General features: G+C 44.7%; 1 protein-coding gene across 1 annotated transcript; it reads right to left on the reverse strand.

Moving 5' to 3' along the window:
* Positions 1 to 24,757: 24,757 nt before the first annotated feature.
* On the reverse strand, positions 24,758 to 25,306 carry LOC146177219 (uncharacterized). Its single transcript, XM_084581495.1, has one exon. The coding sequence runs from the start codon at positions 25,304 to 25,306 to the stop codon at positions 24,758 to 24,760; it is 549 nt and encodes a 182-aa protein (XP_084437621.1).
* Positions 25,307 to 25,726: the final 420 nt, after the last annotated feature.

The following is a 25,726-nucleotide window of genomic DNA, read 5'->3' on the forward strand; positions in this document are numbered from 1 at the left end:
GTTTCGCCTTGTTTAGTTTTTATCACGCGAGATGTTACAAAATAATGTGAAGAAAACAAATCTGCCTCTGAATTACAGATTATCAAGAAATCACAAATAAAGCCTTCCTGATCACGCACGCTTCTGGGCGCCGTGATGTACAATATCCGTCGTATTCATGTGTTTCAAGTGCGTCGTTTTATGCATTTTAGCACGCATACCAAATCACCTGGATGATAGAACCAGCATGCCCAAGATCAACACATTCTTTTGTATCAGAAACACCGTGAGCACGAAATCCATGTAGCTGCTTGCTGGTAGAAATGAGATTCTACGGTGTTGTGAGCCTGAAAAAAATGCAATCTAAAAAAGTTCAGACGAGAATTCGAGTGTTTCAGCTCAGCTATACTAAGCTCAGCTACGTATTCGAAGCATTGGCAAATTGTGGATGGGCCAGCGAGCATTTCGAGACACGTGCCAACAACCCCGATTCCTTCAACCGAATGCAGATAGCCGACGCGTGTTTCGAAGTTAGGTACGAATGACGCTATGGCTTTTTTTTTCTTTGGTTGCTGTCATTTTACCAACCACACTGAAGGCACTCGTAGGGAAAATGGCAACATAAGAATTTCAGCAAAAATTCTTGTTCATATACAACCATTGTGATCGACTCCTAAGGTGCATCGTATCCTAAAACAGCAAAGCTCTGATAATTTTTTATCTCTTCAGCGACGTTTATAACGATGAAAATTATTTCTCAAGAGTCATTAATGATACGCCTTGCTGCTTCAGTAACATGTGCCGATACTTCGTTGTGGACAACTGCTTCACCGTTGTGTTCAGGATATGTCCTCAGAGGAGAACACGCGCACTCGCCGCTATACTTCCTGTTGCTCGTCAGTGGACCCTACGAAGCGGGAGGTTTTATTTCTAATAAGCTCCTTATACGTGTAACATTGCTCACGGGCTACTTTACACGCTCTTACATTTTTCCTGTATGCAAAGGTTCATCACCTAGTTTCCCTTCTGTAATGCGAGGTATCGATAAATAGTTGTAATAATATTACCCTTTAAATAGCAATACGTCAACAAATCACGAAAAACCTTTCTGTTGACTTATGATTTAGAGCGAAATACAATCTACCACCGTCATACATTCCAAGTTCGTAATTCTACAGCTGACGCATTTATAACTCCCCACCTTCTACTCGCATATTTAAGCTTCTGGGGAAAGAACTGAGCAGGTGCAAAATCCACTCAAGTGTTCCCTTTAGAAGAAACATGACGAGACGTATATCCGTTTGCTGTTTTTGAGGAGAAAAGTTTTGTATCAGCGATATGCACTTGCAAAAAGAGAGAACATCAATCTCCGATGAGAATGTGAGCTCGAGCATTACAACTCATCCATACTCTGTGCAGGTGCACGAAGCATGTGCACTGCGAATACGCAACACCGATCCCGCACAGATACGTGCCCACAACTCCCAATTCTTCCTTGCGGATGTATATGCGTGGCTTGAGTTCCGATGCTACGTATTGATAGCTTTAAATTTATTTTTATCTTTAGTCGTTTTCTTCCTACGGTCCGTATTGAAAACCTTATTAGGAAAAACAGACACGCGAGAACTTCAACAAAATTTCTGCTTCGTAAACAACGATCATGTTGGACTCATAAAGTGCATAATAAACGTAAAACCACAATGCTCATCTGCGGAGCTAACAAAAATTTACTTACGACACAAGCCTTAAGAAGCAAAACAGGAACAGAAAGTACTAAAATGTGCTTTTGGATGTCACGGCAATATCAGAAGCAAGAGAGAATAAACTGCGTGCCACGGAGCCTAAACAAAAATTTGTAGCCGACGTGAGATGCCTGGGTATGGACAGCTTTGCATTTAGATTTGCACCATGAGGATATAAAAATTCCACTGCCTGCGGACTGAAAAGTATCCGATAGAAGAACTTTCGCGCCTCAGCTCTTTCCATAGTGCAGTGCTTCGTTTCGTCTTGCTTTCTGGATGCACGACAGGTCGTTCGGCCAATAACTTGCTTCCTACTAAACGTGCTCCTGAACCTTGTTTTACTCCCGAGTGATGTTCACAATAAAATGCATAAGTGAGGTTAATGCTAAGCTAGCCCCACCTGGAGAAGATCACTGGATATCTGCTGCCGTAGAGCAGCTGGTAGAACCCCTAAAATAAAAGTGAAGAGGTGTATTCGGAGCCAGCGGCTAGTGCGAGTGTTGCTGTTTATTTATTAATACTTTTCAGATAAAAAGAAATTTACGACCATATTTTCTACTGCGTGTGTTACAAAAAAATATAGTGAGAAACGTAAGTATTTTATTACTCCTTCCTTCGTTCCAGTTCCTATTGGTTTTCCTCAGAGAGTTTTTGTAGCAAGCGATGATGTCCTGCGAGCGTTAGATAAATAGACGAGAAATAATCACCTAAAGGTTAATGCTACAAACATAAAAGCAAGAATTTTTCAACCTAGAGGTAAACAGGTGGCCATGACTACTGAGCTAATATTTAAATCTTCGAAGATAGAAATCACGCAGTGCTTTAACATTCTTGGAATACATTTTTCCGAACCCCTGTTGTGGGAGGACCATGTAGTTTCTGTGCTGAACAGACTAAGCAGTACGACAGGGATAGTAAATATAAGCAGATGTATTTTACATGAGAGAGTGAAATTAATCATATAGAGCTCCTTGTTCGCATCCTACTTAAAGGGAAACTGCAGTGGTTTTCAAACTTGCTCACCTTCCACAGTACTGAAGTAGACTCATTGTTGGTCAGACCTGTGGAGTTATTTTAATGATTATTGCGAAAACAGCAGAGCAATCGCCAATTGAAATCGCATCGTTCAAAATTCCCGCCGACCGCGATGGCGCAGAAGATGACGAGAGTGAAGAGCGAAACCTCACCCGCGTCGGCGTGCGTGACGTCACCGTGAGGATAGGCCAGGCGCTCCCAGCAGCCCGTGTGCGTTTTTAGCCTGTGTTGTTGCTCGTGTTTCGAGGTTGCGGAAGTTCAACGTGCCGCTTGAGTTGAACACCCGTCCCAACATGAGGTACTGCTGTGCCTTGTGGTGTACGAGTACCGTCGGCCGCGACGATTTCAGTTTGCATAAGTTCCCGCAAGACAAAAAGCTCTGAGCGCAGTGGGTCGCTTCTGTGAAAAGCGACAAGTTTACGCCGACCATATTACTGGGCAATGGAAACTGCAATAATTGCTGAAGTCAGTATGTTGTATTCTGTGAGCAGCTGCAATTCACCTGGCAGAGCTATTTTCTAGCAATATATAAACACCATGTTGTGAAAGAATATAATGTCCTATGCGAAAATACGATTATTCGCGTGAAAAAAACCGCAGACGAGCAGAGGGCATGTACCAGATTTTTTTTTTATTAAAGACCAACGAATTTGGGAAGTTTCCATTCGGAAGGAGGGTTTCCACCAGCGGCTGCCAGCCTCGACTATCTGTTGAGCCAAGCTTCCCGTATAGTTACCATTCGAGCACAACCATACAAAGCAATATTGCGACTATACTGCTGTGAATCAACGCATATATGAAAGCTAAAATAGCATATTTCACTGGCGCATCACTAATGCAAAAACCAGTTTCGCTGGGGCCTAGTGTCGTGCCTAACAATGGGCCCTGTACGACGATGGAGACTGTGGGTACTGGGGCGCGGCATAATGGCACGCGCCGCACTGGTTGCACTGGTCGCCCGGAGAAAAAAATACGCCTCGAATAAAAAGTAAAACAGAAAACTAACGAAGCACCTCAACTAGGTTTAAAAAAAAGTTAAAAAAGAAACCATCGAAAAAAAAAAACAGCAGCACAACTACGCTTCGAACTCGGTACCTCTTGTTACAAAGCATTTTACGCTAATCACTCGGCCACGCAGAAAACAGGAAACGTCGACTATTTTTGCCTGTTATGTCATGATCGCATTTATAAGGTGGGGACTTGATGTTTTAAAGTGTTCAGTCCATTGCTGCCGTTCTAAAAATTAAAAATTCTTGACCATTGGAGCTTGCGGCCTGCTCTCACGGCTTGCAACTAAAGTTCTATATGTCTATGCGCACTAGTTTGTGCTCTGGAATCATTTTAACATTTAGAGTTTGGCATCGCTGGCAAATTTGCCAGCGCCGGCTGTTCGGTGGTGCTTTGCTACCTTGGGCATAATCTTCGCTGAACACGCAGCTGTAGCACAAACCTTCAAGGAAAAAAGTGCGACCAAGCTTCAATACCGGCAAGCGCAGCAGTTACGACACTATTTTGCTGGTACTGAATCTTATTTGTATGTAAACATTTCGGGAAGCGATGCGATGTTCAAAATATGCGGCTTGAACATTCATTTCCAAATCATCGGTCTCAACATGTCTCGAGACAATCGGAAACACTCTACACCACAATCACGAATACACCGAGTACTCGGTTCGCACGCAGCAAGCCAGGCAACAAGCAAACACCTCAACGGGTTTCGTCACTTCTCTACTAGGCAGAGCGTTAGGGACGCCTGAATCTGCCTCCGAGTCGGAAAGTAATGTTAGAAGCGCTTTGTCGTTGAATGCTCCCACACATAAATCTTATTTCGGCCACTAAAAACATATGCAGCTTTGCAAAATGCCGTTCTACATGCCAGAGCCACATTTCGATAGACGCTGATGGCTGGCCTTCGCTTCGTCAAAGCTGCGTCGTTTGCGGCCTTATCTGATGCGTATACATACGCCGAGATCCAAATAGTCACTTTAGCGTGCGGCAACAGCTTTTATAACGTCGCAGAGAGCTGCGATCTACATGCCCCGCAGCGCAGGATGCATATCAGCAGCGTCTCGGGTCCTCACGACGGCGTCACGACAGCTCCACCAATCGCAGGCGGTGGCGCTGTCCACGGCTTGTCTCGAGGTGCCGGCAGTGCCGGTCGCATGCTTTACCTTTAAAAAAAGACAATTGGTGCTTGTTTCTGTCTAAATTTAGTTGTATAGTCGAACTCGCGGCGTAAAAAACTATTATAAGCCATTAAAATTCCGATTTCTGCAAAACATGCTGCAGTGTCCCTTTAAATTATTAATTTCTAGTATGGGGCATAACAACAGAAAGTAATCTAAACAAGTTATTAATAGCACAAAAGCAATTTCTGCGCACTATTGCTAACGTACCATACCTGCAATCTACCTCTAAGCTTTTTAAACAGTTCAATATACTTAGAGGTTATCATGAGAATATATTAGTCTAAAGCATGGAAGCAATATTCTTACCGACATTGTCAGACTATGCTTAGCCGATCCAGTATGCCCCACCAGGTCTGCCCCATTTTGGAAACTATCTACCTGTCAGACTAATTACGGTCGACAAACGCCGCGTGATCTGTTACCGCGGATGCTAAATGACTATATAAATCAAGGTATAAACATTTATAAACTGACACTTTCTGATCTCATCGCCATGCTCATCCGCTGAAACGTACAAAATCTTACTCTACTTTGTGTACCATGTGATATGCGCTCAATTGGTGCAGTGTTATGTAGTTTCTTTTGATAAGTTGCATGTTCATAGCAATTGCTACGATTTCATAATTTTTTGCTGTATATTTTTCTTTGTACTGACTGTGGTAGCTTCGTCCTAGAACATCGGTTTTTGTGCTGTTCTCGGTGTTGCAAGTGCTTGTCGTGGGGCCAAGGACAACTCAAACCATGCTCAAACGGCGTTTTCCTTGGCTCCTTTTTTCACTGTATAGTGAGAAAAAACAAAATAAAGAAATAAAGAAAGAATTTTATTTAGCTCTACGTTACAAGTTCCAGCATACTGTTACCAAGGTTTTAAAATACAAACCTTCCCAGTCCAGTAAAGACACCTGAGGCTGGTGGATTGCTACATTGGTTAGTGTTTAATATTTCAAATTCGTTAAAGTTAATTCGTTACTGATATAGTGGTAATTGAAAAGAAGCATGCCACTTTGACAAAATGCTGCCTACAAATTTTCACAAGGCACTATTTACGAAGTTTATTTAGTGGTGTTAAAACAACGCTATCGCATAATAAAATGCTGCCTTCGATCGCTCACTCTGAGAACACACAAAGATGACTCAGGAGTGCGCAGCAAAGAAAATAAAGTTTTTAATGCTATGCGTCCTTGAGCTCTGGAGTATCACCGTGGTCAAGTTGACGCTTCTAATTTTTAAATTAGCTTTTAAGACTGGTAAATATATAGCGTGCCTAAAATTTCGCAGGCAAAGCGAGACTCCCGAAGGAACACAGCACGAGCGATTTCACGTGTCCTTCCTTCAAAATGAACCAGTACCAAGATAAAAAACGATTGCTCTGTTTCAGTGCCTAAACATTAAATCAGTTCAGTTCAGGCGTTCAGTCGTGTCCGACTCTTCGTGACCCTATGGACCATGTCACGCCACGCTTTCCGGTCTCTCACTATCTTCTTAACATCACATAACTTCATCTGCAGTGCCTCGAGGATGCCATCTAACCATCGCGTTCGCTGCCTACCCCTTCTCCGGCGACCCTCAACCTTTCCCAACATCAAATCTTTCTCCAGCGACTCCTCTCTTCTCATCAGATGACCAAAGTAACTGAGCTTTAACTTTAGAATTTGACCCTCCAATGAGCAGTCAGGGTTTATGGTCGACAATATCGACTGATTTGATCTTCTGGTAGTCCAAGGAACTCTCAAGAGTCTTCGCCAGCACCACAATTCAAACGCGTCAATTCTTCGGCGGTCAGCCTTTTTCACAGTCCAACTCTCGCATCCATACATCACAACTGGAAAGACCATAGCACGAGTTATACGGATCTTGGTTGGCAGACTAATGTCTCTGCTCTTTACTAGGCGGTCAAGGCTAACCATTGCTCTCTTTCCCAGAAGCAGGCGTCTCCTAATTTCATGGCTGCAGTCTCCTTCCGAGGTAATCTTGGAGCCCAAGAACAGAAAATCTGTCACAGCTTCCACTTCTTGTCCATCGATGCTCCAGGACTTGATAGGGCAAGACGCCATGATATTTGTCTTTTTAATGTTCAGTTTAAGCCCAAACTTCTCACTCTCTTCTTGTACGCGCATCAGGAGTCTCTTGAGTTCCACTTCACTTTCTGCCATTAAAGTGGTATCATCCGCATATCTAAGGTTGTTGATACGTTTTCCAGCAATCTTCACTCCAGCTGAAGACTCGTCCAGACCGGCCTTCCTCATGATGCACTCTGCATATAGGTAAATAGGCAGGGCGACAGTATGCAGCCTTGCCTCACCCCTTTCTCAATCGGAAACCAATCAGTAAGACCATGCCCAGTTCTGACTGTGGCCTCTTGCCCTTCATACAGGTTCCTGAGTAGACAGATGAGGTGAATTGGAACTCCCATCTCTTGGAGAGCTTGCCACAATCTGCTGTGATCTACGCAGTCAAACGCTTTCGCATAATCAATAAAGCAGAAGTAAATGGGTTTCTGGAACTCTCTTGCTTTCTCCATGATCCAGCGAAGGTTGGCAATTTGATCTCTAGTTCCTCTGCCCTTGCGAAACCCAGCTTGCACGTCCAGAAGCTCCCAATCCACATACTGCTGCAGCCTACCTTGGAGGATTTTCAACATCACCTTGCTAGCATGCGAAATAAGCGCGATCGTGCGGTAGTTGGAACAATCTTTGGCACTGCCTTTCTTTGGAATGGGGATGTAAACTGACCTCCTCCAATCCTGTGGCCACTGCAGGATTGTCCAAATCTTCTGACATAATCTATGCAGAGTGTTAACAGCGTCGTGGTTGAGGTTTTAAAGCAACTCAGCTGGAATACCATCAATTCCGCTAGCTTTGTTCATAGCAAGGCTGGCTAAGGCCCATTCAACTTCACTCTTCAGGATGCCCGGCTCGAGATCAGTAATCACAACCGTCTTATGTTGGGTTTGCACATCCGGGTCCTTCTTGTACAGTTCTTCTGTGTATTCCTGCCACCTCTTCTTTATCTCTGAGGCTTCAGTGAGGTCCTTGCCTCGTTTGTCCTTTATCACGCCCAGCTTGGCACAGAAGCTTCCTTTGATATCTTTGATTGTCTTATACAGAGCTCTTGTGTTCCTTAATTGGCTGTTGTCCTCAACTCCTTGGCACTGTATGTGCAGGAAGGCATTCTTATCTCTCCTTGCTATTTTCTGAAAATCCGCATTGAGAACCTTGTATCTTTCTCTTTCCCCCATAACGTTTGCCATCCTCCTCTCCTCAGCTATTTGCAAAGCCTCTTCAGATAACCAGTTTGCTTTTTTGCATTTCTTTTTCTTTGGAACTACCTTAGTAGCAACTTCTTGTATTATATCACGAACATCAGTCCACATCTCTTCGGGCTCTTTGTCTTCTAGATCTAGTTCTTGAAATCGATTCCTCACTTCCACAGCATATTCTAATGGAATTTGATCCAGATCATACCTGAAAGTCCTTCTAGTTTTCTGCGTTTTCCTCAATCGAAGCTTAATTTTGGCAACAAGAAGCTGATGATCGGTGCCACAATCGGCCCCAGGCCTTGTTTTTACTGCTTGAATAGCGCTTCTCCATCTCTGCCGGCAAATAATATAATCGATCTGATTTCGGTACAGACCGTCCGGTGAAATCCACGTGTACAGGCGCCTCTTGTGCCGTTGAAAATGAGTATTCGCTATGGTCAGGTTGTTTTCTTGACAAAACTCTACAAGCCTCTGCCCAGCTTCATTTGGCTCACCAAGACCGAACTTGCCTGTAATTCCGGATATTTCTTCACTCCCGACCTTGGCATTCCAGTCTCCTATGAGAAAAACGACGTCTTATGATGGGGTGCGGTCTAAAAGGCATTGTAGGTCCGCATAAAATCTCTCAACGTCAGCTTCTTCAGCAGTAGTGGTGGGTGCATAGACTTGGATAACTGTTACGTTCAAAGGGTGACCTTGGATCCGAAGTGACATCATTGGGTCGTTTTTGGCGTTGTACCCTAGCACTGCTTTGCCCATTCTTCTGTTTACTATGAGAGCGACCCCATTCCTTCTCTTGGATTCGTGCCCACAATAAAAGACATAATGGTCGCCGGAGTTAAATTCTCCCATTCCGGTCCACTTGAGCTCGCTGATACCCAAGATATCAATCTTCAATCTGTCCATTTCTCGCTTGACGATATCCAGTTTACCTTGCGTCATAGATCTTACATTCCATGTTGCTGTGTGATATATCTCCTTGCAACATCGGACTTTCCGGTCGCTTCCCGACACTTCCACAACTGAGCGTCCTTTTGGCTTTAGCCCAGCCGCTTCATTCGTCCTGGAGCTACTAGGAATCGCCCTTTGTTCATCCCCAGTAACATGTGGGACGCCTTCCAACCTGGGGGGCTCATCTTCCGGCGCCATATCAATAATGGTATTGTGACTGGCCATAGGGTTTTCTTGGCAGGAAATACTGGAGTGGGTTGCCATTACCTTCTCCAGTGAATCACATTTTGTCAGAACTCTCTGCCGTGACCTGTCTATCTTGGTTGGCCCTACACAGCAGAGCTCACGACTTCATCGAGTTTCGCAAGCCCCTCCGCCACGACAAGGCAGTGATCCAGGAAGGGGAAACGTTAAATAGTTGCATAAATTTCAGAAAGGTTTTTTTTTACGATGATATACATCTTTCGAATGGCCGCTTTCTATCGTGGAGCTAATACAGAAGCTATCCATATACTGTTCTCTCTTCTCTCCGGACTTAATTTTTTTTGTCACATTCTTTACTAGTATTCGTAACTAAATAAAATATTTTCGGGGAATCAGACTGTTCTGCACGCTACCCCAAGTGACCCTCAACAACTGTTTGTTAGTAGTAGTTTTTACGGTACATCTTCATTACGAGTTCAGAGGGAAGGACACCGCTATTTGAAAGTGTCTGCTTTGTGTTCTATAATAAAGCCTTGTGGGGCCAAATAATACCAGTAGTGGAGTACAACAGAAAACATGTCATAATGTTGCGTAATGCGAATGATCATTTCCGACCAATAATATTTTAACCGTCAAATTTAGCCACCTGGCAGCGACTAGAGATTTGAAACCAGACGGTAGCATCATGTAATGTATCATGTTATGTCGAAGCCGGATAACTTATTGTTCCTAAGGGTGACAGAATAGGTTCTAACGGAAAGAAAATGTAGCAGGGGTCGGCAGAAAGACGTGCTAAGCTGCTTGATTATATTAGGAAGTTTGCGAGCGCCAGATTTATGCAGCTGGCACAGGCATGACTCAAATTTAGGGATATGGCGGAACCGTTCCTCTGCAGCTGGTGTCATCTGGCGGGTAATTGTGGGCAGGATGATTGAACGTTGAGCTTGGACTTTGGACTAGAAAGCACATTTACTCCCACCGTGGGAATTAGGCGCGAACGCCACGAAACCTTCAATCAGGTAAGAAGAGCACGCCCCAGAACCCAACATTTTCAAGTAATGTGTTTACTGGACAGCCAATTTCTCAAAAAAAATTCGAAAGATTATATCCACCGAATGAGTCATGTTTGCTGCAAGGAAATAACAAATGATGCTTGTCGGTGATGTGCAGGCAGAATGGCTTTTCCTTGAAGGCGTCCGCAATCTTGTACTAAGAAAGTTGGCCTCTGGCAAAAAACGAAGCCAGCAAACATTAGCTTGTGTCACTTGTCGGGGCCGATACATGAAATGCAGTACCCTCGACAACATAACCGGTTTTATACTAAACGCAACTCCTAGCGGCTTCAATGATCACTGCGTCATCACATGTTCACTACAGTGTACCAAATATTCAAAGCATTGCATAGCGAAGTGCTGTTCATGAACGGTTAATTCGAAAGTTGATAACAAAGTTGTATTACAGAAATATAGAAAGAAATCATTTTCAGCCAAAGACATTCTGCTGGTTCTTACACAACTGGTTTTAAGCATGCAGCAGTAATTATTTTCGGTACCAATAGATATGCACTGGAGAACAATTAGACGCCAAAAAAAAAAAACTGTTTAGACACCTAAATGTCTTCTAGTCAGTGGTCACCAAGGAAGTCATGCTATCAGTTAGGTGAAGAAAATGATGGCAAGATAAAAATAATGCTGAAAGTTTGAGTATTCGCAAGAAAACTAATCAATTTGAAATAAAAGAAATGTTCTGGCTCACGTTTTCGAAATTTTGTTTCTACCTGGAATGTCTATTAAAAATTTTATCCCGGAATATACTTTCGGTTGGCGGTTCGAGCACGAGTGTTCTGTATTGCTCCAAGTTCTTTGTCGAAGTTCCAAAAACTATTCATCACCACGGTAAAACCTTAATAGCCCAATTTGAAAACCTGTTAAGCATGGTTTCATCATGGTACTGCGGACGGAGGAAACCAGATTTGCTCTTTTTAGACAAAGAACTAGGTCAGAGGGGGACACAAAAATTCCCTTCATGCATTTCTTGTTGCCATACAGACCATCCACCGAATTGGTGGGCATGCCCAAGAGGCATCCCTGTGGCAGGGTGCTGTGAGAAGAGCAATGGAAAACACGCCGCCAAAGAAGGAGAGAGGTTTCGTTTGGCCCCCGAAAGCTCCTCGGTCTACGAGAGATGGGCTCCGGAAATTTCCCCCTCCTGGAGATCTCTAGCGTGCCCTGACATCGCACAGCGCACAAATGCCTTGCTTTTCACCTCCGTCGAAAAGGGGCCGCCGTGGCCGGGTTTCGAACCCGCATCCTTGGCCACAGACGTCCAGAGTCCTAACCACTGCACCCTGCGGTGGGGCAGAAGCAGAAAGGATACAGAAGGCACCACGTTACCGGACGCGCGGGTGGCTCGTGCCATAGGAGAAGTGTGGGAGTCGATAATTGCGCGCAGCGTATTGCGCCAGCGAGATTTTGCCTTCATACACGTTGAAAAATAATTGAAAGAAACTAAAACCGCGCATATTTTGAAAGGAGGAAACTCGAGAAGAAGAATAAATGGGCATGGGAAGACCACACATGTTAAGGCAGGAGGACCGATAATTGCTAAGGGTAACAAATCAAATTCCAAGGGAAGCGAAGCACAGCAGCGGGATTACGTTGTGAGAGGTTAGGTAGTTGGGGGGGGGGGGGGGAGGGGAAGGGTAATCTGGTACAAGACAGGAAAGGCTATGAACTGGAGGGATATAGGAGAGACCTTTGCTGCTGCAGTGGGTATATCTGGCTGACTATAATGCGGATAGTGATGACACGTATGTGGCCCAAGTATCTTTGCTGAACTTTTTTCTGTGGATGTACTGCAGAGTAGTTACGCAAGCATTGTACCTGCTGCCCATCTTTGTACATTTGAGGTCGCAATCTGTACGAATACAATTAGCGAGTAGCGCGCATTTTCTCTAAAGGGACACACATTGGTGCATAGTTATAGAAAACGTTCTCCACGAAATAGTTTATCATTAACGCTCATTCGTAACACCTATCCAGTAGCGGATAAAGAGCTTTAGAAGCGTTTAAATACGTGCGCACTGAAATAGTATTGCATGTCTGCGCCATGCGGTCTGAACCAGCCCTTCATATAAATCCAATAGAAATGTAGAATTCTTGGAGACCATAAAATTTAACAACGAAGCATAAGAGCAACACAGTCATCAATGTCGCCCTGGCAGCTACCGAGTGTCAATAATTTCCGTCTGATGGTTAAGGGATGAATGGTTGTTTGGCTAAAGCCTTTTTTCCCGTAAGTTTTGACGGGTGGAAATAAAAAGTATTCTCTCTGTGTGTCTCTCTCTCAACGATTCCTAATGCCCAACTATGTCTTCGGCACTGTTCGTAGCGTTTTGCTCCTGTCCAGCCCTTCTATTATGTAGGAAAAGGAACACATGCCATACCCTTATAGGGTTGAGGTGGTCTTGATGCTTACATGCATTTATAATCTTAACAACGCTGCGTTCACTCCACAATAAACGACTTTCCCGCTTACACCTTTTGTCCATGCGAGAGCAGCTCCGCGCGTCTCTTGGGGCGTGTAAACCCTGAAGCGAGTCCCGGATGTGTGGCAATGAAACGGATGCTTTTTAGCTTTGCTACGCTTTCCATCTCCTGGAAGTAAGCGAACATAAACACGGAAGATTGGTCATTACAATTCTTTCTGTATGCTGCAGAACACAGAAACGAGCAGGCCTAAAATAGAAAAACGAATGGACAAGCCAAAACAGCCTTTCTCCTGAACCGCAGCGAATACAATACGAAAAGAGAAAAATGTGAAAACAAAGAGCGCTACGGAAAACCCGGTAGTGCGCAGAGGCGACTCGGGCGCCGTGACGGACAGCTTGAGCTTTGCGCCACGGCCTCTGGCGTATTGACCGCCGTCCAGCAGTGCAGGACTGCGGCCAAGAGTTCACTGGTGCTTGTTATCACGCCGCTTTCTTTCTTCTGCGGAGTGTGACCGCGAAACGGCAGTCCTTACCCTTTCTGTTTCCCTATCCCGGACGACAAAATTCTTCGTTTGCGAGAGAACGGTTGCCATTCAGTTTCGATTTAAGTTCCCGTTGGTTCTTGTTCCAGTTGTGGCGACTGAACAGAGTGTGGCAAAAAAAAGAACGCTTTTTCATTAGTATAACTTCTAAGATCACAACGTAAAGCAACACTGAACAACCCACAGCTGTATTTGTTATTAGAACAGATACAAGAGCGGCGTTTTGCCGTGTGTTTGATAGCGGTTCTCTAGTCAGAGCACAACATAAATAATTACTGAGCAGACACTAGTTTCTCCCAAATACACCGCACTTCTAATATAGTTAACGTAGAAAGACGGGCTAGTTGGTCTTGATAAGTGGAGTGCATATTTTGTCAGCGCCAAATTAAAGACAGGACTAAAGCAGAAAGACAAGGGACGAACGCTGAACTTCAACTGCAGTTGAAGTTCAGCATTTGTCCCATGTCTTTCTCCTTTAGTCCTGTCTTTAATTTTACTCTGACAAAAAATATGCATTCTAATATAGTCTGCATTGGTTCCATCTATTCGGAGCAAAGCGTCCTTCGTGACAGCATAAAAAGGGCAAATCCTGGAGCGACTAGGCAGCACCCGTCCAATCCCGAAGCAGTTGATCCAGCCGGACTAAATTTATGTTGGCCTCCTTGCCCCTGTATCACAGGGTTACAAAGCATGAATATCTGTTCCCTTCTTTTATTTCCCCTTTTCCTTTATTCCTTCTATTTGTTCCTCCTTTTGAACTATTCATTATAAATTAGCAATCTCATGAGAAAACCAGTTGAACAGGATCATTATTTCCTTACGGATCCTGTGGTCATGCGGCACCGCCTCCCGAAAGAGACGCCGGTCAGTATTGGTAGCAATTGTAGGGGTCTAGCCCTTTGCATAACGTAGTCTACAAAGGATAGCAAGCAGTCGTTAACACAAAATAACATAACAATGCCTTCACAAGTTGAGGTAGTGCCTACTGCAATTTAATACTCATAAAAAATAGAAGCGATTCACATTTCTTAAGCATTAACAGCCCTCCTACGCCGGAACGTGCAATCTAGTGATAGCGGCGAGGTACTAAAGGTGATAATGTCAGTAAACACGACTCGACCTGCAAACATTCTTGCCATGAAACAATAAAGCAAGGAATGTCATCTAATGCACAGTTGTCTATAATTAAACAGAGTATGCGCCTGTTGAAAACATGGGCAGCCTCAGCCACGCTTCTCATGAAGCGCGGCTTCAGATTCATGGCAGGGGGAATGCGAACGTCCCAATGCATCCAAGCTGTGCGCATTCGTGCTCTCTGGCAAAGCACGCCACTAAAGAAATTCTATCCATTCTCACGCTCCTGTTTACTTTAAGAGAAGCTGAAGTGTTGAAAGCGCTTTACTGCTATGACACAAGCCTCCAAGTTCACAAAGCAGACGTTTATTGACAGTTGTCCTCCAGCAATATACGCAGACGCTCAGTAACTGCGTCCCGAGAGCGCGCGGAGAGCAAAGCTCAGCTGCTCGCACAAACTGACCAGGAATGCACGCCGCGAGGACGCAGTGACGTGCTTGATCTCTCTCGTGATGAGGTATTACGAACACTATTATCAGAAATCTAGACGACGAGTCAATCACAGCCCTGACAGAATACATGAATAAGGTATGGGAGACTGGACAACTACTGCAAGCATGGAAAGATGCCAGTATAGTCCTCATACTCAAACCGGGGAAGCCGCCAAAACTAGAAAACCTAAGACCCATATCACTCACCTCGTGCGTTGGAAAGCTAATGGAACGCGTTATTCAGACGAGACTTACCAAATACATGGAGCAAGAGAACCTCTAGCCACACGAAATGGTGGGCTTCAGGCAGGGGCTAAGCACACAGGACGTGATGCTCAGATTTAGATACGATATCATAACACATGAATCTTCAGATACAGAGACTATTCTCGGACTTGACATAACCAAAGCCTTCGATAATGTCAAGCATAAGGCAGTGCTCGAAGGTCTCCAAGAAGTTGGGGTTGGAATCAGAACCTATATCAAAGATTTTCTCACTAACAGAGAAGTCACCATGAGCTTTCGAAGCACCAAATCACCCACAGTTACCTTCGGTAGCAAGGGAACGCCACAAGGCTCTGTCTTGTCTCCCTTTCTATTTAACATTGCTATGAGATGGATACCAGCACAACTAAAGCAAATAGCGGACTTAAAGCTTAGCATGTACGCAGATGACATAAATCTCTGGATAAATAAAGGTAGCGACGCAGAGATAGAGAACACACTCCAGGCTGCCGCAAATAAGGTGGTTGAGTACGCTGCAGAACGCGGTCTATTCTGCTCACCGCAAAAGTCAGAACTATACATCTACAATTCCAAATATAAGAAAAATAAAACAGACATAAAGATAAATGTTGAAAACTACCCGGTTCTACAAGTAGAGGAAATTAGAATTTTAGGAATGATCTTCCAAGCAAGAGGGCAGAGCACAAACACCATCAAAAACCTGGAGAACTACGCAGCTCAAGTTACGGACATATTCAGAAGAGTAGCCCTTAGAGGACACGTTCTCAAGGAACGCAGTCTACTCAAAATGACACAGGCCTACATCATCAGTCGCATATGTTAGGCCACACCTTTTCTCTATCTCAGAAAGACAGAACGTGAAAAATCGACGTCTTAATTCGAAAATGGGTCAAACGCGCACTAGGCCTCCCTGTCTAGACATCAACAGAGAAGCTGGAGAAAATCGGGATTCATTATACATGGCAAGAGCTCACTGAAGCTGTCAGAATCTCTTAATTGGAAAGACTAAGTCAGACTGAGACAGGCAGATCCATCCTAGACTGGGTCGGACTCCAATCAGACAGAGACCCACAAACGAAAACATCTATCCCACCCAAAATAAGGAAACACATACTGGTACCTCCCTTACCTCGCAACATGCACCCAGTTTAGAACAAAGAACGCAGAGAACACAGAGCCAAAGCCATCGCTAAAAGAATGACACGCAAAGCAGTCAATGAAGTTGCTTATGTAGACGCATCATGCGGACGACACGGAGCAGTTGTCTCGGCAGTAGTAAATGGAGAAGGTGCACTTAAAATTGCGGCCTCAACACGCACCCGTGACATTAGTACAGCTAAAGAGGTCGCAATAGCGCTCGCATGCACTGGTACACAGGCCAAAACTATAATCAGCGACAGCAAAACGGCTGTCTGGAATGTTGCATAAAGACGGATCTCAGAGGAGGCCAAAAAGATTCTTCTCACAAATCCCATTACTAGAACCATATCCATCATATGGATATCAGTACACGAGTATGTCCCTGGCAACGAAGCTGCTCACCTGCTGGCCCGAGATCTCTACCACCAGACAGCGGTTGAACAGCCCGAATGCACGGTAATTAAAGACTGCGCTATCACATACAATGAGATCACAGAATCGTACAAACAAGATCGAAAAGTATACCCTCCCCCCCAGATCGGTCTCTCACTAACAATGAAGCACGCATCTGGAGGCGACTACAAGCCGATAACAACATCTGCCTTGTCTGGGGTTTCTTAACACAGACCGGGGAGGAAGGAGATTCTAAACGTAAAAATTGCGGACAAAAAGGCACGCTAGATCATATAATAGAGCAATGCGCCGATTCCCCAGGCGCCGGCATTAGCAATGATAGTAGAGAAGCCTGGGAGGTTTGGCTGCGGAGCGGAGATCCCACCGTTCAGCGGCACGCGATCCGCCTGGCGGCTGAGGCCGTGAAGAGTGCTTATAACCTCACCTGACCTCAGCCTGCGGGGCCCTCCTGACCAGCTCCCCGGCCTGCGTGCCGGGGGCGGGAGATGAATGGCTCCTTTTCGGTGGAAATAAAGTTTTCATTCATTCATTCCAAAGGGCATCTGGGAGAGAGTGGGAAACCAACGCAAGGTACGCCTGTCGGGGATCACTGGACCCCGATCGGCAGGTGATCTCGAGTACACACTGGTCTGCGCGGACAAAGGCCGGCAGACAACAACAATTGCGTACGCACCATGCGATGTCTCGAAGGGTTCTCTCTCTCGGGCCCATGGGTTGTCATGCGCGCGTGCCGTCAAAGCAGTGACGTTCATCTGCCAAAAGACGGCGAAGAGAAAATTCACAGGTACGGCGACGCGGAGCTATGCCGAACGAAAGTGAAGTTGTGGGGCACATCTCCGGGAGAAAAAAGAAAAAGGAGAGCACCGCGGGAATCAGGCGACGGCTGCGTAAAAAGCAATGGCTTAAACCCCGAATCCCAAAACATCCAAGATTTGTATTATACTGTTCCACATACCTAATTGTTAATTTCAGTAAGAGAAAGCACTGAAGACTCAGAATCTGTGGCTTTCCAAAACTCAGCTGATATCTAAGTTGGTAACTTTTAAATATTACTAGAACACTACTTAGAGGTTTCTTTTATTTTTCAGGAACACCATTCTTTTTTTCTGCCATAAAGGCATCGATATTGGCTCCTGTACAGCTCCCATGTTTTTTATATATTTTCATCTCTAAATGACCGCCTACTTGCACAGATAATTGAAGGAGGGCCTGTCTTTCAGATGTTTAGACGTGTTGTTTTTTTAATTCCTTTATAGTCAAGGTACTTTATATCCTTTAAGAATGGTGTTTTACTCGTTGTATCTACTTTCTGGGAAAAACACTTAGCTTTTACCCAAGAGCACCCTGAAAATCAGGTGTGGTGCTTTCTTGACCTAAACGTGATGTTCGATGGAGACGGTCTTTGCTGGATGTACTCCCCCCAAGCCAACAAAGAGTTTCTTAGCTATGAGTCGACTCATTCCAAGAATGTTACAAGAGCTATAGCATCGCTTTCCTTGGATATTGCGATTAAAAAAGCTTTGCTTTAATGAAATGAAACCAAGCTTTAATTATCAGGTTTAGTGACTTTAACAGAAGGTTTCCCTGTAGCGGTGATATCAGCCGCTGCTGATACCATTTTTCAGAAAAAAAAAAGGTGACCAAAAAGGAACTGTACCCCTATCTTCAAACCCGGTGGTGGTCCCTTTGGTACATGAACTTTCATAGAACATGAAAAATAGCCTACAAGGAGCATGTGCCCTTGGTTTTTTTCAGCATCCAGAAAACTTTCGAAACTTTGCCCTCGCATCAGTGGTTGTTGCAGGAGGGGCTTGCAACAAAACACGTGAGATATCATACGTTAACAGGGCCACAGATGTCCTATAGTGCATCGCCCACTCCTTCGGGGCTTCATTTTTGGCCAAAATGACTGCTATAATAAAGATTGACTGAGCGAACACTCGACAAATGTAGAAAATAAGAGCACTACTCTAAACCTCATGCGGCACACTGCTTTGCGTGACAGCACGTTAGCGCAAGGTTTGAGGAGAAAACGATTCTGGGCAAGAGTGGCAATAATAAGGCTAGACCCTTATCATATCAAAACTTTGGCCAGTTGTTGTGTAATTGATATGTCTGTGCATGTATATTCTGCTCAGTGTGCTTTTTTAGATTCTTTTTTCAATAACTTGTTCATTGACTTGACTGCCTTTGCTGCATATTCTTCGAGCATGCTCGCCCTTTTATTCTTGTGCTCCTTACACATCATGAATGAACAGTTAGTAGTAGCCCTTGTGCGCGTCCTGTACCCTCCCTTTAGTCCATCCGTTTTATTTGTCGACGTTTATAAATAATTGTCACTAACAAATGAAAATACCCCAGCCTCAAAGCCACTCTCACGGGTCGTTGTTGATTGATCAAGAGGTAGTTACAAAATGAGGTGTGCGTGCCGTCCTATACGCGCATTCGGGGAATTCATGGAGTTTATACACGAGACAGGTTCACTTGAGAACGTCCTTACTGGTTTATGTCACCACCCTAACGATGCTTGTGATGTGAACAACCGTTATTCGTAAGAGAAGTAACAAACCAAATGCTTCTACTTTTTCCGCAACAAGGAAGGCAGGCTGAGGCAAAGGGATGCAGAGTCATCACACTGTATAACTCCCCCCTTTCCTTCCACTTTCACTTGGAAGGAATTAAATAGAACTGGGATCAACTGAAGAGCCTTGAATCGCCAGAAATAGTTGAAATACCAGCAGACCACGCTTTTGCTTATATTATGGCGCCATGAAGCGTTCTTGGGAGGACGTAGGCAGATGCTAACCGCCGGATGATTGTTTCTGCGAAGCTGACAAACGCAGGTGTTTATATTTAGAAGAATTGTTAGCGAGAACTGCTTATATACTTCTCTTTATATGGGTAGAAATAATTTAGGTGGCCAGTAAAAAAAGAAAAAAACTAATGCTAATAACTAAATTTTTCTCGCTGTTCTACAGGTTCGCGAAGTTTTCGGCCACTAAAAACATATTGTAGCGGAAACAAAAGCATATAATCAGCCGGTTGGGCTTTTTCCTTTTGTATAGGAACACCTCAGGCAAGTCATGATCTGCTGTGAAACAGATTGATTGCTGTATTTACTGCTTCATTGGAAAACTTCATTTTGTCTTGGGGTGCGAGGCGAGTGGGTCTGAAAGCAATCACGAAATCGTTCTCATCAAATTCATTTCACGATGGCCTCTGATTATGGCAGTACCAGCATATGTGAACAGAGCATACCTGTAAAAAATGAAATGCTTGCGAACTATGTGCATGAGGCGTCTGGGGTATATTAGCTTTGATTTCTTGGTGTGAGCATCTCAAGGTCTCTGCAAAGACTATCCGGAAATTGCTAAGCGGCTTTATCAACCTACTTCCATTACGTCTTCTATTAAGAAACGGGTAGGGAGGCTAATACTGTCTCGAACGTTTGGTCGGTAGAATAGGGCTAAGTGCTGGAAACCACAGACCATGCCGAGGTGCAAAAGAAAAAAAGATGTAAGACGTAGAAAAGCAGCGCTACTACTTTTCTAGTTGTGCGGTTCCTTAGATATGAGTAAACAAAGAGCTCACTGCATTATTTTAGAGATCGCTAAAAACTGACCTGTTTGGTGTCATCAGGATTGGATATATAATGATCCTAAGATCAATTGCATTCTACCGGCCATGATGTGGAAATTTCATATTAGGTGATGACTACGTGAACGTCACTATGACTCAAGGACAGAGGTTTTACGAAAACGGCCAACAAGATGGTAAAATAGACGGCAAAATGCTTTCCCTTTTTTTTATCAGTGGAGCGTAAAACAAGTTTATTTTTTAACGATAATTTATGAGGAAGTTAGTAGTACTAACACAAAAAATAATAGATGTTAACGTTTATGTAACAAGGAAGGGTGTTAAGAGCTCAGACTAAAAACAAAAAGATTGCTGTTAAACGGTGTTAGCCTCCTTTACAGGCTACAGTGCGTTCCAGACTCAATCGAGCTTTTAGGCAAAACAACCATGCGAGTGTTTGATGACCTGTTTGCTCCACGGCTTTTAATCATTTCGCTCTTCCGTGCCTGTAGTTGACTGCGATTAGTTTCGATCGATGTTAATCGACGTTCCCTCGTCTGCGAATAACCTCATGAAGTGCGATTGGGCTGTGACTTCAACATCGCCATACGAAGGCGTCGTGCACAAAGTCCCAGCTTCAAGCATCTCAATCGGAGATTCGCATGTCAGCATCTCATATCTGTAGGTAGGCATTGCCGCGAAACGCGAGTAGTTAACCTAAGTCATGCAGGCGTTTAGAGACGACACAAAAGGTACCGTTTCAATAATGGTGTTATTGGCATAGCAGCCTTTCGACAGAAAAACTCTGCCTATTGTGAGGCCCATAACATTAACAATTGTGCCGTGCCGGATATAACTTTCCTTCAAGGGTTTTGTTTCATTCAGGTGTTCTTGCGAAGTGAATGCACTTCTGCACACCAACAAGGACAATTGCTTCCGCGACGCGCCAAACACTCACGGAAGGTTGCGTCTGATCTGTTGCCCCTTTGATGCCACGTGACCAGTTTTCATGAGAAAACAATTATGGGGGACACTTAAGTTCCGCCCTTAACTGTATGACGCCATAGCGAAGACTACCAGTCCACGTATAAAGCACCGCACTAACCAAGCCGTATGAATGTGCCTGTATGGCCTATGGCTAACGTGAATGCGAGGTTCCTGTCTTGGTGATTCTGGTATCACCCTTCCATATATGAAAGGAGATACCCGAGTTGGCAGCTCCTACGAAAACGTAATATCAGGCGACTTTACGTCCATTCAATTCTCAGCAATTTCAGTTGCCAGGTACCGCCTGCCAGCGCCATGCTCGTGGTTTTTCGCTCACGGCTCCAAGGCCGGCACCGGCGGATGGCCCACACCTACCGCTCCACTGAAAAACGTTTTGCGAATGCCACAGTAGTTTGTAGCTAGTTGGCCACATGTAACTACACAGTTTCGGCGTCTGAAAGTATCGTCCGCATGTCGTCCGCATCTCGCTAGTCACGGCCGTTGCCGTCTCGCAACTTCCCGGGTGAAGAACGCCGACATTTTTATTTTACACGGACGAGGCTAACGTGAAACGATTCGAATGAAAAGCACGTCTCGTCATCCTGATAGTGCGTAAGCCTCATTTTCAATTTATATTTTTTTACTCTCTTATTAAATCCCCTCACGTTCTGCATCGCAAATAATTGTGCAGGTATACAAAGTTTGGTAAAGCAATCGCAGAAAAGACGATGACATGGAACCGGCCGTTTTCTGATGTAACAATATGATAGTTATATGTCCCATTCTAGTGCACGGGCGTCTATTCATTTGTTTATTGACGGCAACCTGCAAGTGGCAACGACCAAGCACGAGTTGAGCCCAAAGTGTAAAAAAAAAGGTAAACATATACACTGTTACGCGAGCAAAAAAAATCAATATAAGGATCAAATATCCATGTATTTTTCATGTTACACTCTTAAATGTGAAAACTGATGTTGATCTTTGGACAACAAACTCTTAAACTATTTGCTCATCGTAGACTCCATATTGCACGTATGCTGACTGCGATTGATAAGAAAGAATAGAGAACATCCGGTTTGTGAGAAATCCCTTTAAAACAGGCAGAGGCGTAACTCTTTTCTCACGCGGAACTTGGCAAAAGGCAAGTTCCTTGCGCTTCGACAGCTAGACAGACCGCCATCGTATAATCAGACTAGCCTGTGCTCCTCAGGTCAAGCTTCTCCGACTGTCGTCGTAACCCCACCCACAACGGACCGCGGTGAGTATAATACAGTACGGTGATTGGGTAGATTGCGCTAACAACATAAAGGCACCAATGTTGGCTGTGCATTGTCGAAAAAGTGCTTTGGAAATACACGAGACTTGCGATAAAGCACATTACATGTGCAAGTTGAATGTTCGATCCGCTATGCCGCAGCCTCCGCACATCCACAACGTTGCGGTTTTTCCTGTCCTGACGTCGCCTTATTTGGTAGAAAATACGGCTATGCTGGGTAAGTGACACCACCTCGTGAGTAAAGCATTATATGTTTATTATGACTTTCTTTCTCTAGGCATTTTTTGCATAGTATATTTATACAAAACTGTTGTTTTAAAATCTTGCTTCAACGCTCACTACATGGTGAGTGACTGATTACAACCTGCCGTTGTGTCTAAGCCGTGCCCTTCCGTGCAGCCATTTTCCTATATAACCAACTTAAAGCCTTAATCACGGCCTTCAGCAAACAAGAGAGAGCTGATCACATATTCAGTTGAGTCGACACTGATTTCACTGTTTCCGAACACAGAAAGGAAAGTAGGCACCTATATTGTCGCTCGCACTGGGAAATACTTGACATGCGTATATTTTCAACGGGCATTTTCAATGAAATAAGTTCTTTGGCACAGCGTCAACAATACCATGATACGTTATATATCTGCAGATTACTTCTCGGAACGTTTCCTATTCTTTTTGTCTTCTTTTACAGATACTCGGTTGCAGCTATGCCAGTCTTATTACTCGCTTCAAGTGTAAGACAAACAGAAAAAGTAAAATGCTGCCATGCATTGAAAGATTAGACCATTCTCAACAATATGCTCATAACAGCCATAATGTCTGGAAATATTAGTTTTACTTATTTCATAGCGCGGATCGTGTTCTAATTCCAAGAAGAACAAATACAAGATGCGATATTGTAAACTCAAGAGCAGTATGCAAAACGAAAGATAAAATTTAACTGTGCAGCATCACTATGCACTATCAATCGTTGTTAAACAGCTGCTGAAAATTACTCTGAAATATCCATATTCTGATTCTATGGCACGCGTGTGGGGTGCGGCCACTCCTCAGATGACAGGTCGCAGAAACACAAGGTAAATAATATTTATCCGTGCATATTACAACTTGTAAAAATGTGGTGCTGCCGCAGTCGCGCAGTGAGGTAGAAAACGAAAAGTTTCTCGCGTAAGATGAAACTTGGAGAGGCAGGTTTGAGACAGAGAGAAAACGTGCGTGGGCGAGAGGGAAGGCACGTGGGGACAAGGAAGAGAAGGCCTGTGGAGAGGAGTCCAGTGTTTCCAGATGAAGGTTGTGCGCGGCGGGAAAATTGAACGAACTCATGTAACAGCACACTCCCCGTCTGGTTATATACCACTATATGATGCACCGCGCAGCAGAACAGGCGACGACATACAGGAGAGCCACACAATACACACATACACATAAACAAGGAGAATGCTGCTCCTGCTGCGTGGTGCACCATGTCGTCTGACTAACTAGCTCGACTTTCAACGGTAGTATATACCACTATATGATGTGTCAGTCATCGCGCGGAATAAGCAGGACCATTTCAGTCACAGGACGGAGAAATGTCTTTATCACTCCCCGGGTTGTAGTCTTGATCTCGACCTTTCGTACATTGCCGTCCACACCCGATAGCGTTCACAACGGGTCACATTGGCCACTCGTTGCGATGAACCTGCCTGTCCCTCAGGAGCACGATGTCGCCTGCCTTGAGGTTATGATTTGGGTACTGCCACACGCGACGACACTGTGGCATAGCAAGGAACTCGCGTCGCCAACGGCACCAAAACATGTCTGCCAAGCACTGAACTTGCCGCCACTGTCGTCGGTATATATCCTTTCATTGAAGACTGGTGGCACTGTGTTGCCGTCGACCTTTTAGGTCAGAAGCATTGCAGGACTGAACACTTACCAGCACTAGGGATGGTGGGTTCCGGATGTGGTTCTAGCTTAGCCTTTCCGATGACGAACCCGACGTAGCACGCGCAATGTGGATATATCATTCTTCTGAGGTAAGCCACTGCAGCCACAGCCTTGGTTGATGCATCTGAGGAGATGTGCAGTTCCTTGCGCTGTGCGGTGGTGAGTGAAGGAGGGGCATAAGTGAAAGGTATGGCCAGCTGCTCCAGTACTTGTAAGGAGGCTTTCCAAGTCTGTCATGTGGCTCTCTTGTTATCAGGAAGTGGACAGTCCCAGTCACATGTCTCGGCGCCTGGCTCTTGGAGGAGGGACTTCCCTTCAATCGTGACTGGAGAAACAAACCCAAGTGGGTCATCTAGACTGTTCACCACTGACAAGACACCGCGCCGAGTGAATAGTTTTTCTTGGATTCGAGTCATGAAGGTGAAGATGTCCTTCGTCAGGTACCAAGAAATTCCCAGACTGTGTTGGATCGGCGGTGCATCATTATACAGATCAAGATCCATCAAATCCTTAGCGCGGTCTTCCTTAAATGCCTCTAACAGGGTTGGGCTGTTAAAGGCTATTTTGTGGAACCTGAGGTTTGATGCTGGCAGCATTTGTTGTGTGCGGCGTATCAGGTTGATGGCTTCGTCGTCTATAGAGAAAGACATCAAACCGTCATCGACATAGAAATCTCTCTCGATGAACTGCCTGACGTCGCTACCAAATTCTTCCTCTTTCTCGTGCTCTTGTTCGAAGCTCATAGGTTGCAACTGCTGGCGAAGGGCTATTTCCAAACACATGTACCTTCATTCGCTACTCTACTATGACATCTTGGAGGCCGTTGTTGCGGAAGCACAGAAAGCTTCCCAGACCATCAGAAATAATTCTGATGGTCGTCTCGCACCAGGAAGCAGTACAACATGTGCTGAATGTCCACGGTTACGGCCACAGGTTTTTTCCGGAATCGACTGAGCACTCCAAGCAGCTAATCATAGCACACTGTTCAGTGAAACGCCCTTAAACTTTGCACTGGAAAAGAACACGACTCGCGTTTCACTGGGCTTTCGCGGGTGGTAAACACCAAAGATGGGCAGGTACCAGCATTCTGCTCCATCTCGAAGCGGTGGAGCTACCTCGGCATGGCCGTTCTTGAACATCTGGTCCATGAAGTTCGTGAATTGTTCCCTGAGTTCTGGTTTCTTCATCAAGGTCCTTTGGGG

This window comes from Amblyomma maculatum, chromosome 10, assembly GCF_055883805.1.
Source record: "Amblyomma maculatum isolate TAMU_Amacu chromosome 10, ASM5588380v1, whole genome shotgun sequence".
Taxonomy (NCBI): Eukaryota; Metazoa; Arthropoda; class Arachnida; order Ixodida; family Ixodidae; genus Amblyomma; species Amblyomma maculatum.

Bases quoted from the DNA above. Each gene is read 5' to 3' on its own strand.
- LOC146177219 (XM_084581495.1), bottom strand. From the start codon at position 25,306: ATGTGTTTGGAAATAGCCCTTCGCCAGCAGTTGCAACCTATGAGCTTC.